General features: G+C 61.7%; 1 protein-coding gene across 11 annotated transcripts in view; it reads left to right on the forward strand.

The window, feature by feature from the left end:
- The window catches only part of MAD1L1 (mitotic arrest deficient 1 like 1), a 352,049-nt gene that overhangs the window by 124,499 nt on the left and 209,810 nt on the right, over window positions 1-17,740 (forward strand). For all 11 annotated transcript variants that reach the window (XM_057695706.1, XM_057695713.1, XM_057695708.1 and 8 more), the window contains one exon: window positions 6,882-7,026. In XM_057695706.1, the coding sequence (XP_057551689.1) occupies window positions 6,882-7,026 (145 nt within the window). The remainder of the gene's footprint in view (window positions 1-6,881; window positions 7,027-17,740) is intronic.

A 17,740-nucleotide genomic window follows, 5' to 3' on the forward strand; every position in this document is an offset into this window, starting at 1 on the left:
GGTCGTGCTCCTGAGAGCTGGAGCGCGAGGGTCCAGGGCCAGCTTGCCCTCTGGGGCCTGCCGTCTGTGTCCTGAGCCCGGTGGCCTCCGGGGTGGGCAGAGTGCACCCTGCTGGGGACCTGGCACCTGGCACTGGGCCGCTCCCCACCCCAGAAGTTGAAGGCAGAGTCAGCCCCACCCGTGCAGCTCCAGGCGGGTCACGGATTAGCTACGTTGGATTATTCATGATGGTTAGGCTTGAATTGAAATTGCAAAGGGTAATTTCCCTTCTCACATTTCAAGGTCAGAGGAGAGTATTTACTGTGTGGCCTCTGTTTATCTGGGATGCACATTTAATCTGGCGATTCGCATTGATGAGATGTCGGGAGGCTCGTAGAGGCGGAGGAGAGAGAGAGGGCCAGGAGGAGAGAGGGGAGGAGAGAGGGGAGGAGAGAGGGCCCGGGGGAGAGAGGGCCGGGAGCGGGGCTGCAGCTCCCCAGCCTGCCCCTCGGCCGGCCCTTTGATTGGTAATGACGCCAACCTTTGCTTTTCTCATTCTCTGGTTCTGTTTCTGCTGTTTGGGTTTTTTATTTTTTTCTGAGAAACCTGTCATGACACTTGGAGGCATTTAGGATTGGAGTTAGATGCCGTACGTGAAGACGGCTGTGTGCCACGCCAGGCCTGGGTGTCGCGGGCGATGGGGCGAGGCTCACGGCTCCTTTCCCAGGTGGCCCCCTTGAGTCTGAGCAGGACCCAGACTGGAGGGGCCGCCCACCTCCCGCCCTCCTGCCTCCCTGCTCCCGTTCCTTCTCCCCACACACGCCAAAGCTACCCCTTGGCCATGCAGATGGAGTGCAGGGTCCCATGGCTGCACGTAAGACCTGATCTCAGCCGCATTGGCCCAGGCCGGCCGTGCGGTGAGAGGGCCCATGTGTGTCAACGGGGCCCTGGTCTGAAGAGGAGCCTGGGTCGCGCCCACCAGCTGTGTGCGCGCTGTCCGCGGAGCAGGGCCGTGGGAGTGGTAGGCGTTGCTCTCGGGTCGTGTGGGTGTTCGGGAGGACCAGGGGTGCACACGCGTGCTGCACACCACGGAGCTCCCGCTCCTGACCTCGCCTTCTCCTCTGGTCCCGTGTGAAGCGTCAGGAAAGGACACGGTGGAGTGGATCTCCACCAGCTCTTCTCCAAGGCGCTGTCTCCCGGACGCGGCTTCTCTGCTGAGCTGCGTGCGGGTGCTGGGTCTCCCCGCTGCGCCCGCACGCCGGCTTCGCCCTGTGCGCGTCGTCGTGCGCTTCGCACTCTGCACGTCTCGTTAGAGTCCCTGCTGCCCCGTGAGGCAGGCACATAGCAATGGCTTCCCTTCTGTTGCTGAGGAAACGGAGGTTCAGAAGGTTTCCCGAAGCCCCTGGCCTCTGGCCTCGGACGCTGAGGGGCTCTGGTGGGTCCTCCGCGCAGGGGCGTCAGGGCCGCGTTAGCTGGTTTCCCTCCAGCAGCAGCGGTTGGTTTCCGCTCCTGTGGGTACACTGTGCCCCGCCCCCCCCAGCACGCCGGGCACCGTGTTGGCAGGAAGCGTTCTGGGCAGGGGAGTGAGGAGTGGGGGCCTGGGTGGGGAGCAGCGTGGCCTCCCCCTACCCTCCGGGGAGTGCCCGCCCTCTGGGAGAGTACTTCTGAAACCCGTATCTGGCTCCGCTCACGGGCCCCCCGCCCGGCCAGGCCCGTGGACACGGCGGGCGTGGCTCCCTGCGCTGAGTGCCGCCGGGCCTGGCCTTGCCCCGGGCTGCCCTTCACGCGCAGGAGGCCGTGCCATGGTGAAAGGGGAGCCTTGTGGCGGGGCAGGTGGTGTGCTGGTCCGCAGGGGTGAGGGCTGGGTGGGCAGCGGGGGGGCCCACGAGGAGGGGCAGCCTGGACCGGGTCCGGGGGCGCAGACGGGGAGCCCGGGCTCAGTGTGCATGTGGGGGGGGGCTGTCGGGTCTGCAGAGCCCTGGGGGCATGGAAGCGGGGTCGAGGGGGAGTCCGGGGCTTGGCCTGCATGGCTGTCAGTGGTGATACCCTTCTGGGGGCAGGGGAGGCGGGATTGAAGCCGGAGCAGACCCCCAGGGGTCTTTGGGGGGGGGCGCATCCAGCCCTCCCTCCCTGGTGGGGGCCCGCCCCTCCTCTGTGTGGAGCCCACGGTGGGCTCCTCCAGTCCCGCCTGTTCCCTGGGCTGATCGGGGTTGAGACTCTGCTGAGATGCCGGTCCTTCCTTGTCTGCACCTCTCTCCTCCAGAGGTGCTTCTGCCCCGGCCACCCTGGCGCCTTGTCTTTCCCGCAGACGCGTCCTGCAAAGGGCTGAGATGAGCGCACGGGTCCTGGGTGCAGGCGCCCTTGCTGCCGTTTCGTTGTCTTGCAGCTTCGCAGGCTGCCTTCGGGACTGACGTGGCGGACCCCCCAGAGGGCCGTTGGGCTTCTTGCAGGGTTGCGTGGGGGGCCTCTGCTCCTACTGCTGGCAGCAACACCTTCCTTAGAAAACTGCCAGGGCCTGTGCTCAGGGTGCCGGTGAAGCGTGTTTTGGGAACCGAAGCCTTGCTTGGAGGAAACTGGAGCTGCGGGCACGAGGGAGGCCGTGTGGCCTGTCCTCGCCGCTCAGCGTGTGGCCTGCAGCTTCGCGGTGTCCCTCATCCGCGGTGTCCAGTAGGGAAGCCTGAGTCTTAGTGGTGAGGAAATCGCGTTGTGTGGGGCCCGGCCGCAGCGGTGCAGCCCCCCGGCCAGTTCCCTCCCCAGGAGGAGGCCAGCCGGTAGCTGAAGCCCTCTGGCTGGAGGCCACCATTCCCCAAGCATCCCTTCCCGTCCTTGGGCAGCTCTGAGAGAGGCTTGTCCCTGATCTGGCCACCCGGAAGCCAGTGGCGCGTCCGGTGTCCCCTTTGCCCCTGCACTGCTGTCGGCAGCCAGTGAGGCCCCGGTGTCCCCGCTGTGCCCTTGGATGTCTTGGCACACACGGTGCTGGACCCTGGGGCCGCCCTCTGGCCGGGTCTCACCCCTGCTGGCTTCTCCCCGCCTCGCCTGCTGCCGCAGGGCATCTTGGCAGGCCTGCCCATCAAGCCGGTGGTAACCTTGCTCTCAGTGAAACCCTGACTTCTGTTCAGTACGTGTCCGGCGCAGTCGTGCCCCGGGCTGTGCCGGCACGCGGGCGGCTCCTGCACGTCAGCCGCAGCCGCGTGTCGTGTCGGATCCGCCAGCTCTCGCCTGCGCTTGTCGACTCCGTCTATCTTCTCCACGGCCCCCTCCTCCACTCTCCACAGGCAGACAAGGAGACTTTTCAGCTTCCGAGGCTTCCCTGGGGAGCTGTGCGCCGAGGCCCGCTGTGCTCCTCCTCCGGGCGGCTCCGCAGCAGTCCCGGGGGTGTAGGAGGGACCGCTGAGCTCTGTGGCCGGCCTGTGAGCCCTTTCCACCTCAGCAGAGCACGGGAGGCCCCTCACACCCCAGCCAGATACCCCAGCGAGTCACCTGCTCGGTGGTGGCTTTGCTTGTACCGCCGGATGGCCGGGGCGTGTGGGGCACAGCACCAGAGCCTGGAGGTCAGGCACCGTGTCCTGGTCAGGGTGGAGGGGCCTCGAGTGAGGGGCAGCCCCCAAAGCCTGGTCCCCGTCTGTGGGACGGAGATACCTGGAGAGCACGTGTGGTGGGCTTGATCTCTGCTCGGCCGAGCCCCGAGCGTAGTATGCTTTAGGGACTTTGCAGAGTGTGAGTTAAATTTTACTGATGTAATTCTAGTTCCCTGCCAGAGTGTAGCCACCAGGAATCAGTGTGCACCTGCAGTCGTGTTCACATCCTAACACACAGGGCCCCGGGTGGGTGGCCGCGTGCTCCCTTGGGAATGCTCTCGGGCATTCGTCAGAAGTAAAGCTCCTGCCTCGACCTGTGTGTCCAAGTGAAGGTCTCGACCACACGTTACCAACTGAAGGATTTGCCGGCCTCCGAGCTGTTCTTGGTTTGAACTTGGGTCCAGCCATGGCTGCCGGGTGCTCCTGCTCTCCGTGCTTGCCGGCCAGGCAAGAAGCCCCCGCCCTACACCCAGCGTGGAGCGAGGGCTCCGCACGGGGCTGTCCTTCCTGGGGTCAGCTGCACTGCCTTGTCCTCGTGCTTCCCAGAGATGCTGGGCAGGCCTTTGGGTCTCCTGCCCTGTGGGCGGGCGTGACGGCACTCCCCTTGGCATCGGGATGCTGGGGTGGTGGCTGGAGCTGGGAGGAGGTGGATGTGGAGGGAGGGTGTGCGATGCAAGAGCAGGGCGGGACCGCACCGTCTGAGAGAAGGTCGTTCAGATGTCTCCTGCGGCTTCACAGCGTGTGTGTCCTTTTGTTGTTCCTTGAAAGTAGATCTCCTTAGGCTGGGGGTTTTCTGATGAAGATGACAGTACAGGAGACCGCGGTGGCCTGTCACAGCACAGAGAGGGGTTCTCAAAAGCCCAGGCCTTCCCTCCTCCCTCGACACCAGCTCAGAAGGGTATTGACGGAGGAGAGTGCTGGCCTCTCCTCTGAGAGCTGCATTTTGAACTCCCAGAGGTTCACAGAAATGCCACTGACCTCAGGGTTCACCATCAGCATGGAACCAGAGGTTTAATTTTTTATGAGTTTTCTCCTCTTTGCTTCACAAGAAAGGCTGCGATTGAACACGAGAACGTTCCCACAGAGAAGAGGCCGCCGTGTGGCGCTGGTGCTGGCGGCCGGGGCTCCGGGGCCCGGTGACCCAAATGCCCCTGTCCGCAGGGAGGTGGCCGGCGGGCCTGTGGGCCGGGCTGCAGGAGGCCCTCTGGAGAGGCCGCAGGTGTGCTCTCACCCCCTTGGCACGTGAGGAAAGGGGAGGGCCGCCCGTTGGCAGGTGTTGTGAAGGGGCATTTTGGGGTGAGTCCTTGGACACATAAGAAAACCGTGCTCCCGCGGAAGACCAGCCCTGGTTTGTGCCAGTTCCTCCAGCCCCTGTGCCGCGAGGCCCCGCTGCTCCCGGTCCCTCCTCCCCAGCCCACCAGCACGTCCCCGCGCTGTGGGCTCACTCCCTTGAGCACCCTGTGCGCGCTCACCTGCTTCCTCGAGGACGTGTAGACAAAAGCCAGCACCTCCTCCTGCTCTGCCTCCGCCCGCGTCCTCCCCTCTGTTCTGAGAGGTCCTCTCGCCCCCGGGTCTCGGCCCCTCGCGCTCTCCCGCCCCCTCCGCGCAGCCCCTCCTCGATGCTCTTCTTCCCCATTCTGTCTGCGCCCTCTGACCCGCTCCTGGACCCGTGTGCACACCCAGCGGCTTCGGACTCCCTCGTGCTGCCCTCTGTGGGGCGGGGGCTGCCCTCTCGTGTCAGCAGAGCCCGTGCCCTGCTCTGTCCTTGCCCCGGGGTCCTCCCCTGCTGCCTTTCCCTCCCGAGGTGATCGCGTATTAGCGGTTTCTCGTCCGTCTTCTGCCGTGGCGGTCGCGGAGCCGCTGTCCTGCACTCCAGCCTCCCTTTCCCCGTGCTCCCCTGCCAGCCGGCACCCTTTGCGGCCCGTGCAGAGGGGGTGCTGGGGTGGGGGGAGCCGTAAGGCCGTGGGGAGGGAGGCCCGTGCTGGGTCCTTTGCCCGGAACAGGGGCTCCTGCGGGTTCCCTTTCCTGCCAGTGGTGCCGGGGCAGCCCACGCCCTCCCAGCAGCACGGCCTCTGCTGGTGCAGGCCTGACCCCAGCGGTGGCCCCGCGGAGGTCTGGGTCCCAGGGCTCTCAGCCTCTGGATTGAATGGTTTCAGGGGATCCCAGCTGCTTCCGGAAGCTGCTGCCTCCTCGGTACCTGGGACTCTGTTTTTCCCCTTTCACAGTGAGCCGCGCCGTGTGCTTAAGTCTCTGCTCCGTGGCAGGCACGGCGCCTTTCCTGAGCCCGCACCCGTCAGGACCAGAGCCCGGGAGCCGGGGCCTGCGGTGCTGCTCGAGCGCTGCTGTGTCCGCGGGGCTGGACCCGCCGGCCTGGCCGCAGCTGCGCGAGCAGGGCTCTGTGGCCGTGCCAGCAGCACCGCCTCCTGTCCGCCGCCCAAGTGGGTTTTTAGGTCTAGTCTAGCTTTAGAGAAATTGAGTCCTGAGACAACATGGGGCCTCCCAGCAGGCCTTGGAATGCGGAGTGACACCGGGCTGGCAAGCCTGAGGACGCAGCCCCTCCGCAGGAGACCCCCGGAGACCCCAGCCCGGGCCGAGCGCCACGCGGGCACCGGTCTGCCAGGCGGCTGCCCTCCCAGTGCCGCCTGCGGGTGCCGGGGGTCGTGTGCTCAGCTTCATTGCTCCCCACCTTGGCTTCATGGAAAGCACTTTCACATCGGGAAGGACACGGCCATTTGAGGAAAAGCGCGGCAAAGACCAGACTCTGAAGTGGCTTCGCCGCCCTGCCGGGACGCTGGGACGTGGGCCTGTGGGTGCCCGTCCTGCTCCGCGCTCGGGTGTGTGAAGCGAGGCAGGGTGCTGGCCGCGCGGGCGTCGGCGGGTGCCCGGGGCCTGCCCCCGCCGCCAGGGCTCTGCCGGGCTCGGCCTGCAGGGTGTCTGTGGAGGGGCCCGGCCCAGGCTGCCCGCCGTCCCCGCACGGAGCTGCACATCTGTGGCCGACCACGGCGCGCACGGGACGCGCCCGCGCTGGTAATTTAGCTCATTCAGAAGCGCCTCCCGAAGCCGCGGAGCTGGCAATTCTCCCCATTGTGTGTGGCGCGGAGCTTCCCTCCCCCGCGCCTGCCGCGTTCCGGGATCACCCTGGGCGTCTGTTTGAAATCCAGAAACTCCTGAAAGGCTTTAAGTAGCTATTCAGAAGTGAGGAAGTGACGGCGGGCGGGTTGCACGTGCGGCTCTATTTTGGGACCTGAGTGACGTGTGTCGTGCTGGGCCCCGTGCTGGGCCCGGGGGCCAGGCCTCATTGCTCTGCCCTTTTGCCTCTTGCAGTGCCCGGGGGCTGGAGAAGGCCCGGCTGCAGCTCCAGGAGGAGGTCCGCCAGCTGAGCAGCCAGCTGCTGGAGGAGCGGAAGAAGCGGGAGACACACGAGGCCCTGGCCCGGCGGCTGCAGAAGCGGGTCCTGCTGCTGACGAAGGTACGGGGCGCGGGGGCGACCTGCCCTCCAGGCCAGCGCCTCCCAGCCCTTCCCTGCCGTGTCCGCTCTTAGTCTTCTCTCCAGGTCCCCAGCTTTGCCAAGGTCTCTACCAAATGCAGTGCACGCAAACCACCCGTGACGTGTGTTCTCACTTCTTGATCCGTTAGACCTGCACGGAGTTGCCTGTGAGTCACGGCTCAGATCAGACGGAGCCCTCCTCTCGCCAGGAGGAGAACGTCCTGTGGGTCAGCCAGCCCGTGTGTGTTTACCCCGGGATTCCCTGCCGGGCCCCCCTCCTTGTGAAGGCCGAGCCCGCGGCCTTCACGCACCGACCTGGGGTGTCAGGGTGTTGGCCCCGAGCCCCAGTGTCTCTCGGTGGGGTCCGCCCTCCCTTAGACCTGGTGCACAGGAGCAGCCTTTCCTGCCTTTGGAGCCCAGTAAGTGCAGGGTGGACCGCAGTGGGTCTGCGGCCCGGGGTTTGGAATGGAAAGCGTCACCTGAGTGCAGGTGCACAGACCAGGATGCGTTCCTGCTCCCAGCTCCGTCTGTGGGGCCGGGCGCTCGCTGGCTGTGTGGAGCCTGAGGGGCTCCAATGTCTGGCTGCATAAGCAGAGCTTGCTGGAGCGTGAGTTAGGGTTTCAGTGCGAGAGAGTGTTAGTTAAAACGTTGCCTAGGATGCTGAAATTGCAGAAGACGAGGAAGGAAGAGGCCAGAATCTGTTCCCAGATGCTCTTTAGGCTTGCTTCTCAGGCCAGCTCCTCGGGCCCTCGCGCCCCGACCTGGGCAGGCCAGCCCACCTGGGAGGTGTCAGGAGTTTTCTGACAACTGTTTGCCTGTTCTTGATGGTTTGATAAAAACTTAGGACCCCGGTTATGAAGCTTTTAGGAGGCGGGTCACATTCCGGCTGCTGGGAGCCCGATGTCTCTGCCTCCCCTGCACGAGCCCTGGCCCATGTCTCACGTCCCTCGGGCTTCCCGGGGTCGGGCTTCGCTGACCTCGACACCAGCCTCGCAGGTGGCCTCACAGGGGAGACCCTCCAGGAGCGGCCTCCCCTGCTGCCACCCGGAGCCCGCAGCTGGCTTCCGGCAGAGGGCACAGCCCCCAGGCCTGGTGGGTCGTGGTCAGTCATGTGCAGCCAGCCTCTCGGGCCCTCACGCCCTCCTCCCTCCCCTCCTGCGCGTCTCTCACGGACCCCGTGTCAGCTCTGCGCGAATGGCCCAGATGCAGATGTGTGGTCGCGGCCCTACAGAGGCTACAGGCCAGGGCACAGGCGGACGGGAGCAACACACCAACGCGCTTGCCGACATGTCGGGACGCAGGGTGCATTCTGGCTCGGGAGGAGTTTTCGGAGGAGCTGAGGCCACGCTGAGGCCTGAGGGTTCGCTATTAGTGAAAGGGAGTGTGGAGGACCGGGCCCTTCCGGTAGGGAGCCGTGGCACGGACGGCAGGAAGGTGCCGTGGTGCTGGGCTGGATGCTGGAAAGAACAGGGCGACCGAGGTTCAGCAGACTGTCGCTGGGGGCGCCTCTCCCCTCCCCGAGGGCACAGGCAGGCGGGCACATGGAGGAGCTCAGGGCCAGGGCTCAGACCAGGGCAACGCTGCGTGTGCCTGGACGTCTTGACGTGACCTTCAGGGCCAGAGCGTGTGCTGTGGTCCCTGACGTGGGAAGCACAGAACTTTCACAGGGTGACAGGTGGGAGGACCTTTCCCTTTGACCTCAGGAACGTTGCTCAGTCTCTGGGTGTCTGCGGAGCAAACAGCTTAGGCTGGATGGCCCCGGGCCTCTTCCGCGTGTGCCGTGGTATTTTGCGCTGGAGTAGCTCAGTGTCCAGCCTGTTCCTGTTTGGACAGTGCTCGTGGGGCACTGGGAAAACTGCAGAAGAAAACAGGATGCAGGTTCCCAGAGAATCAGAAGTAGGACTACCCTGCGATGCAGCCCAGTTCTGGGCATTTATCTGAAGGAGACAACATCCCTGTCTGGAAGAGACCTCTGCGCCCCTGTGTTCACGGCAGCATTTTCCTCAAAGCCCAGACATGGGTGCAACCTGAGGACTCAGCAGTGGATGAATAGGTAAAAAGTGGCCACAAGAGAAGGAAATCCTGCCATTAGTGACACTGTGGATGGACCCTGAGGGGACTGTGCTAAGTGAGAGATGCCAGACAGAGAAAGATGCTGTGTGATCTCGCCTTAGGTGGAATCTAAAAATACTGAACTTGTAAAATATAGAAACCAGGTTGGTGGTTGCCAGAGGTGAGGGTGGGGGTGGGAGGAATGGGTGGAACTGGTCAAAAGGTGCAAACTTTATTATAAGATAAATTGGAAAAAGGAAAAAAAAAAACCCCACAGAGGACGTGGTCCACCCCACCCCCGCGGGAGGCCCTGGGTTGCCGGTGCCGAGGGGAGGCAGCTTCCCAGTTCCGGATGAGAGTTTAGGAGCCGGGACAGCTGGGCAGCGGTCGTGTCAGGGGTGTCGTGGGAAGGGCGGGCTATGAGGGTGGCACAGGGAGATGGCTCTGCACCCTGGTGGAGGCCGTTACACGCAGCTACATGTGTGATGACGTGACAGCCCCACACGTTGTGCCACTTCAGGGGTGTCACAAGAGTGGACACATACGCAGTGTGGCCTCCGGAGACGGGTTTCTGCACTCAGTGGAATGCCGCATCCGCCCAGGTAGCTGCGGGAACCCGCGGCAGATCCCCTGGCTCTGCGGGGTGGGTGCCCCCCGTTGGTTAATCCTGCACCACCCGGAGGCGGTTTTCATCCTTGCCAGGGTTCGCGGTCGCACGTGGAGGTGCCCCAGTGATACACAGGCTCTGTGTGGCGGTGGGTCCGGTTGGTCTGGGGTAGGTGCCCAGAAGTGTGATTGCTGGAATTCCTCATCGGTGGGGTCCCCGGTGTTGGGGAGAGGCTCCCAGGACGTCTGGGGGCTGTTTTCTTGTCCCCCGCTTGCCTCTGCGTGTGGGGACAAGCTCCCTCTCGTCAACAGAGGGGTGGGGTGGGGTGTGGGGGCCAAGGCTGCGCGTTCATCTGGGGGCGTGGGGGCCGGGACGCCCGGGGCGCGCTGGTTTCCGTGGCTGCTGTGCGAGCACCACAGGCGTGGCCGCTGGAGGCGGCACAGGACCCCTGTCTCGCAGCCTCGGGGGCGGAAGTCTGGGCGGCCTGGCTGTTTCCCGGCTCGGGCTCCCACGTGGGCTGCCCGGAGGCTCTTGGGCAGAGTGTGTTTCAGGGCCCAGGGCTGTCCTCGCCCCCAGAATCTGCCTGCGTCCTCTCTCTACACGGGGCCCCTCCAGCCGCGGTGGGTCAGGACCCTCTCAGGGCTCAAGCTGCCTCAGCGTCTTTCTGTTGCATCTCTCTGGCTACGCTGATGAAAGTTCTCTGCTTTTAAAAGTTCACGTGATTTGCTTGGCCTACCAGACAGTCCAGGATGATCTTATTTTAAACTCTACGAGCTTAATTTCATCTGCAAAACCCCCCTTTGGCTCCTCTGGTAGTCTGGTCACATGTTTGCCCGTCACGTCTGTGGTTGAGGGTGGACGGCGAGTTGAGACTCAGGTGCCCGAGGCTGGTCGGCAGCGCTCACAGGAAGTGCCTGCCTGCGGGGAGGCGGGCGGAGGGCGTGCGCCTCCTGCACGGACAGCCTGTCCCGGCCTCAGCTACTTGTGGCCCCAAAGGGATCACCTCACTTTTTAAGAGCGCTTAGCACTTTGGATATTTATGTGGCAGCTTCGCATTTACAGATCGTCCTGTGGGCCAGAGTGTCCTCTTGTGCTGTGTTTAGAGGGTTAGTTTCCTCTGTGGAGTTTTGCTCCGTGGACTGTGGTGCTCAGAAAAGCAGGGATCACGTGGAGTTCAGGTTCATCCTCGTCCTTACGACGCGTAAGTACCTTTGGGATGATTTGGCCACTGACTGTCAGCAGGTGAGAAAACACGGGCCACTTGGCGCGGCTGCGAGCCGTCCTCGTGCAGGTCTTGTCTGTGTCATCCACGTCTGGTGCCCGTGCGCCTAGCGCGTGTCCTCGTGGGCTGGATTGGCAGCCTGGTGGCTCGGCCCCCTGCTTCGCTTTACCAGGACTGCGTCGGTTTGTGGGTGTAGGTCCCCCACTAGGAGACCCTGGTGCAGTGGGCTCCCCCTCAGCGGGGCTACGTGTCTCCACTGTGCGGAGTCCGCGCCCTGGTGTCCGGCTGCACCTCCGTGTTCGTGCGCTTGTGCCTGGCTTCCTTCTTGGGCAGTTTCTGTCCTTGAAGGTCACTGCTCTGGGCTCCCAAGACAGCAAGTTTCCACTCGTCTCTTCCCCAGGCTCAGCAGGTTGGAAGCAGAGGGCGCCTCTGGCCTCGTTCAGGCCTGGCCCTGCCCGCCTGCTCCCAGGTGTCGCTCTGAGTGGGGGGTGGGGGGTGGTACTGATTGCCTGGCACTGACGGATGCTGACCGCAGCGCGGAGGCGTGCTTGCGATGGGTCGATACCCAGGTCGGGCTCGCGGGGTCCATCTTGCCAGCCGCATGGTTAAGCTGTTCGTCAGACAGCCAGCCCACTGCCTCCTAGCGGGTGCCACGCGCGTCCGCCCCCCTTCTCAGTGGCCCCGTGGGCTCGCACGGTGGCTTCCGCATGGTGTGCATGCTTCTTCTTCGAGGCAGCTCCCGGGTGGCCGCTGTCAGGGCTCGAGGATGTTTTGGTAGCTCATCTTTCCCTGTCTTCCTTGGGAGACGCCCCCATCCCTCTGGGGGCCCCAGCCCGGCTCCTTGGGGCGGGGTGTGGCGAGTGCAGTGTCCGGCCCTCCGCATGGCTCTGGACCAGGCCCGCCGACAGCGCTCCCGCTCCTGCGTCTCATCGAGGGCCCTATTTGTGTGCTTGACATTTCAGAGTACAGTGCTTGGAATGTGCGATTTTATTTCGAGACCTTATTAAGCGTCTCCAGTCTAAGGGTTTAATTGTTACTGATAGCTAAGAGTGTAATTACCTTGGTAAAATACCATGACTATTTTAAGCAATTGAAAATTGGCTTCCAGAACTGGGTGAACACAAACCATTTTCCTATTTGAAATGAGCTATTTCCAGTGTGCCCCTAGTATTCCACAATATGGTTATAGAATCTTATTTATAGATTCTAAGCAGTGAAAGCTAACTTTCAGCATGAAGTTTTTTAAAAATGAAAGTGGAAGCCTCCCCTCCCCCTCCGTTCTATCCCCTTCCCCCATACCCTTTGGAGGAGGACAGGGATCATTGGTGTCTTACCTCCAGGGTCATGGTCCGGTAGTGATGACCGCACCCGCACGGGGCCCCCGTTGTTGCTGCTCGAGGAACAAATACATGGGCATAGGTGAGCTTTTGGGAATTCGAGGCAGGAAGCCCAAGGGGATCTCTCAGAAGAGACCAGAGCTCCTCTCGTCTCTTGTCTACAAGAGGCTGTCCTGGAGGAAGGCTCCCGGAAGCAAGCCTCTCTGGCCAGGGGAGTGGTCACCACTCAGGGGCCCATCGGCGGCTGGGACGCCCTCCCCGCCCACGGGGCTGCCCTCAGGTCTCCCGGTCCTTTGCTGACGGGGGCTCCGGTTGGGTGCTGGGGTGTGTATTGTTTATCTTGTGTAAAGGTAGCTCTTTATATTCTTGTGTTTACTTGGCGGCTTTGAGAAGTTACCCGTAGATACGTAGATACGTAGGAACTGTGTGAGGGTGGGGCTTGTCCCGCTGCCTGGCCAGCCTCAGTGAGGTCCGTGCCTCCACAGCGGGGAGGTCTAGGCTTGGGCCAAGGGCAGCACGTCCCTGGTTCTTTGCTGAAGCCCAGCGCCTTCCAGAGCTGCTGGCGCTCGCCCATGAGACCAGGAGAGCAGCCTGTTTGCTCTAAGGTTCTCCCCCACCGCCCGTCTCAAGGAGCTCAGCCCCGTGGGGGTGCGGACCCTTCCTGCTTGTACTTGGAGAAGCCAGGGTGTGCGTTAGGTCCGGAGTGGGGAGACCCCAGGGTGTTGTGGGTTACTGTCGACCCTCTTGTCCTTGAGTTCTGCCCCGCACAGCAGGTAACACGTCTTCTGGAGGGAACACAGGCAGGTGGTGGGTGCTGTGTCCTGACGGCTCCTGGCACGGAACCGATGGGGATTTTGGTTGAGACGCGTGTGGCAGATGCCCTCTCCTGGGCCGACCCCTTGCTCCCACCTGGGGTGGGCAGGAGCTGGCGGGCCGTGCGGCTCAGTGGGCAGCACCCAGTGGGTCAGGGTGAGCGGGTCTTCGCCTCCCAGCGTCTGGAGACGAGGAGCTGCCTTCTTCTCACGGCTGCGTGCTCGGGTGTCACCTGCAGTTGGGTGGGTTTTGGGTGTGAGTGACGCAGGCGATCGGGTGGTCTTCCTCATCAAGGGTGCCACTGGTCCAGCACCGTTTCTGGGAAGGCCCTTCGTTCCCCATGTGCGGTCCCGCGTCCCTAACCGTCAGCCAGCGCCTGCTGACAGGCAGCTCGGCTTCTGTGTCCTCTGTCCTGCCCGCTGGTTTGTCCGTCTTCCTGCCGGCACCATCCTGCCGTCGCCGATGCTGGGCTTCCACGTCCGGTAGTGAGCCTCCAGGGGGGTGGTGGTTCTTTAAGACTCTCTGCCTGCTTGTGGTCCTTTGCACGTCCTTGTACGTTTCAGAATCCATTTGTCCGTTTACACACAAGGAATCTGCTGGAATGCGGTTGGGGTTACAATGAATCTGCAATGAATTTGTAAGTGAGTCTGGGGAGAAATGACACCTTCACATTATTTCTTTTTCTAAACCAGAACATTCTGTGTTCTTTCGCTTGTTTAGATCTTTCACGTCTCTCAGGAACGCTTGGCACTTTCTAGGGTAGAAGTCTTGCGCGCTGTTCGATGTTTTCCCCCTAAGCATTCTCTATTTTGATGCAGTTGTAATGGTATCTTTCAGGGGTTTTACCGTCTTTGTGTTGGTGCTGGTCTGTGGAAGTGCAGCTAAGACTCAGCGCCTAACAGTCCTGCTGATAAATCCCTTGTGTGAGAGCAGTTTCCCTGTGGACGAGCCTGGCCTCTGTGCAGACGCTGCTTTGCTTCTTCCTGGTCAGTCCTTATGCGCCTGCTTTTTCTTCCCCGACCTCCTCACTGGAGCCTCTGGGAGCAGGTCAGGACGAGGGGTCCTTGTCTCGCACGGATCTCAGGAAGCTTCAGTAATTCACCACTAAGTGCCGAGTGGGCTGTTTGTTTTTTGTAGATACTCTTGATTGGGTTAATGAAATCCACATCTACTTGCAGTTTTGTAAGAGTTTTTATCATAAATGCCTACCCCATGAATTTTGATGTGGGTTATTTTTATTATTCTGTTCAAAATATGTTCTCACATTCTCTCTGGATTTGTAAAGGCTGACCTTCAGACAAGGTTTACATGTTCCAAGCTTGTACCTTAGGCAGATGGGAAGGCTGGAAAGGAATCGAAAGAAAGAACCGGAACTCATTCACTCACTTTGTCCTTTACTTTGTCGTTGCACAGATTCTCTTGGGGCGTCTGCGTGAGCCGGACTCTGGTCTAGGTGCTGCTGAGGCGGCCGTAGGGTGGGCAGGGCTCTGAGTTCCTGGGGTCTCCCTCAGACTGGGACGGAACAAACAGAGCTCGGCGAAGCCAGGACACAGCGTCCAGAAAAGGAGATGTGCTAGAGCATGGTGGGTGGGTTAGTTTTATGTTCTTTAAAATACAATTTTAGATGCACAGAAAGTTGTGACGATGGTAGAAGGGACCCCATGCATCTGTCACCAGCTTCCCTGATGGTAACATCTTAGATGATTCTCATGCGGCATTAAGACCAGGACTGACATTCCCACTGTGTGTGTGTGTGTGTGTGTGTGTGAGAGAGAGAGAGAGAGAGAGAGAGAGAGAGAGAGAGAGAGAGAGACATTATCACTTGTGCAGATTCGTGGAAGCACCGCTTACTCAAGATGCGGGACTGACCCACCGGCATAAAGGCCTTCTCCGGCTGCCCCCGAAAGCCCCTCTGGCCCTCCTACCCCCACCCCTAATCTATTCTCCATCTCTGGAAATTTTGGCATTCCAAGAATTTTGTGTAAATAGAATCATATTGTATGGGACATTTTTAAATGTTCATGTTTTAAATTTAATAACTGTTTCTTAGACCAGTTTAGGGTTACAAAAAAATTCAGGAGAAAATATAGAGTTCCCACGTCTCTCCTCCCCCGCCTCACAACCCCCTACTGCTACAGCCTGCGTCGGCGTGGGGTGCGTTGTTCCAGCTGTGGCGTGAGCTGCAGTCCACAGTTTACATTAGGGGTCCCTCTCTGCCGGACGCTCTGTGGGTTTGACAGATGCTTGGTGGCGTGTGTCCCCATCGCAGCGTCACAGAGGGCACTTCTCGGCCCTTGTGAGCCTCTGCGCTCATCTGGGCACCCGCCCTCCTTCCTCGCCCGGCGACCCCCAGTCCTTTCACGGTCTCCGTAGTTTCAGAGGTCAGTAGCTGGAGCCTTTTCCGACGGGCTTCTGTCGCTCCGTGATGTGCACTTCAGGTGCCTCCGTGTCCTTATCATCGAATACAGCCCATCGTCCGGACGCATCGCTGCGTGTGCACCCACTCACCTGCTAAAGGACGTCTTGGTGGCATTTTTGAGTAAAGCTGCTGTCGTCGTGTGCACGTGGTTGTGTGGACGTGAGCTTTCACCTTAAGGGCTTGAGTCACGTGGAAGGAGTTGGTTCAGCTTTGAATGCTTCTCACCCCGGCACTTCCTGCAGTGAGTCACTGGCCTCTGCTTGGTGAAGCTTTCCACACACCGCATTTTCTTTCCTTTTCGTGGAAGCCCCTTGAGGCCGGGGGTATGTCCCTCGTATGGATGAGACACAGAGCGCGGGCGGGTGATGTTGAACTTGAACCCGGGTAGGTGGGCTCTGGCTCCTCTGTGCTGGCCTCCTGCTGCCCGGCCTCGCTCACGGCAGCATCTCAGTAATGGCTGCTGGCACCTTCAGTGTCTCAGCTTTTTGTTTTCATTACACCTCTGAGCGTAACTGGGGGACTCCTAGAATCCCTGGGGGCCTGGCTGTGGCGTTCAGGGACCCCATCTGCTTTCCCGGGACCAGGGCCGGGGTGAGGTGGGGGTGCTCTGCGGCGTGAGCACATGAGCGTCGCCCCGGCTCCCTGGGAGTCTCTGGGGTCGCTGCCGTGTGGGCGCCCCCTTAGCAGCGGCTGTCCTGTTGCCCCCGCGCCCTCCGCGATGGGCACCTGCGTGCTGCTCCCCCCCGGGCCTGAGCGCAGGCGTGTGGCTGACGCCCCCACGTCCGCATCGAGGCCTCTTACCTTGGAGAAAAGCAGATTATGACTGTTTCTCTTGCAAAAGAACATAAACGCCACCAGCTGCTTTTGATCACTCATCTTCATCCTCTTCCCACATCCTTCCTTAGAGTCGACGAGCTTCCTAATCTTATTAGAAGGATTTCTCTCCTGTGCCTCCTTTTTTAATGCTGAAAATTCTTGGTTTGGGTAGCACAGAAGGAAATCCTTAAGAAGCTCAGAACCAGCTCTGTCTTCTGAGAACCAGAATCCTTTGTGTGTCTCTGACTTGCTCTCTGCCGCCCACCGAGGTGTGGAGCATGGGCCCCGTGGCCCCCCTTCCCATCTCAGCACGCTGTGGCCTGCGCGCGGCTGGGATGCTGGTGGGTGTGGATGCTGGGTTTGTATCTTTTGTTTCGAGTCATGACCTGAAAGTGGCCCCAGCGCGTGGCTTGTTCTGCACCGTGCGTCTGCACCGTGCGTGGACGGTGAGAGGAGATCGTCTCCTGACCGTGTGTGTGTTGAAAACCCTCCTGTGGGGCTGCGGAGGTGGGCGGCATGCCCCTGGCTTGGGCACGGTTGGCACCTTCAGGGCCGGGCACGTCTTCAGCCTTCCCGTCTGTGGGAATTGTAGCCAGCCCTGGTGGGTTCAGGCAGCCGTGGTAGACCCAGCGCCACGGCATCCGAGAAGGAAAGTCCTGGGGCCAGGGCTGAGGGGCCGTGTCTCAGCCCTAATCGTGACCGGGCGTGGGCTCTCCTGCTGGCCCTGGGGCCCGTCCCTCTGGGGCCCTGACCGTTACTGCTCTCCAGTCTCTCTGTCATGGTGCTGGCTCGTCCTCTCCCTCCAGCCTGCTCTGGGAAGGGGGCTCCAGGCAAATTTGAGAGACTTGTGCCAGGCCTTCGCGACGTCTCGGTGAGCCAAGAGGAGTGGTGGTCAGATGAAGGTGATGCTGGGGACGCGCGGCGGGGGGGGGGGGGGGGGGGGTGGGGTGGCGGTAGGGGCTGAGTGTGTGTCGTCATCTCCCACCTTCTCCTAGAGCGTGGTTACATCACCTGTGGAGTGACCGACCCCAGCTCCAGTCCCCATTGGACCCTCTGCTGGCCCCTTGGGAGGAGCCCTCAAAGATGTTCAGGACACAAGTCGTTAACGTGTGTATGAAACATGACGTGTCGGGAAGGGGCCGAGCTGGGGTTAGTTCGGGGCGGGGCGTGAGCTCCTGCCTGTCTGACCGGCACCCGGGTGATGGCCTGCTGCCAGTCTGTGGACAGTGTCGCGTAGCAGAGCCCAGTCCATTCCAGAGACGGGGTAGCGGGCACCTGGGGTGGACCAGTGCCCGTTTTTCCCTGGCTGAGACATTAGGGTGCTGTGTCAGAGTGTGTTTTTCCCCACGAAGTGCCTGGTACAGATGGCAGCAGGTCCGCAGCCTCCTGGTAGGTCTGTGCGGGTGTCCGGACCTGGCCCTGTCCTCGCT

The sequence above is a fragment of the Hippopotamus amphibius genome, chromosome 9 (genome assembly GCF_030028045.1).
Source record: "Hippopotamus amphibius kiboko isolate mHipAmp2 chromosome 9, mHipAmp2.hap2, whole genome shotgun sequence".
Lineage (NCBI taxonomy): Eukaryota > Metazoa > Chordata > Mammalia > Artiodactyla > Hippopotamidae > Hippopotamus > Hippopotamus amphibius.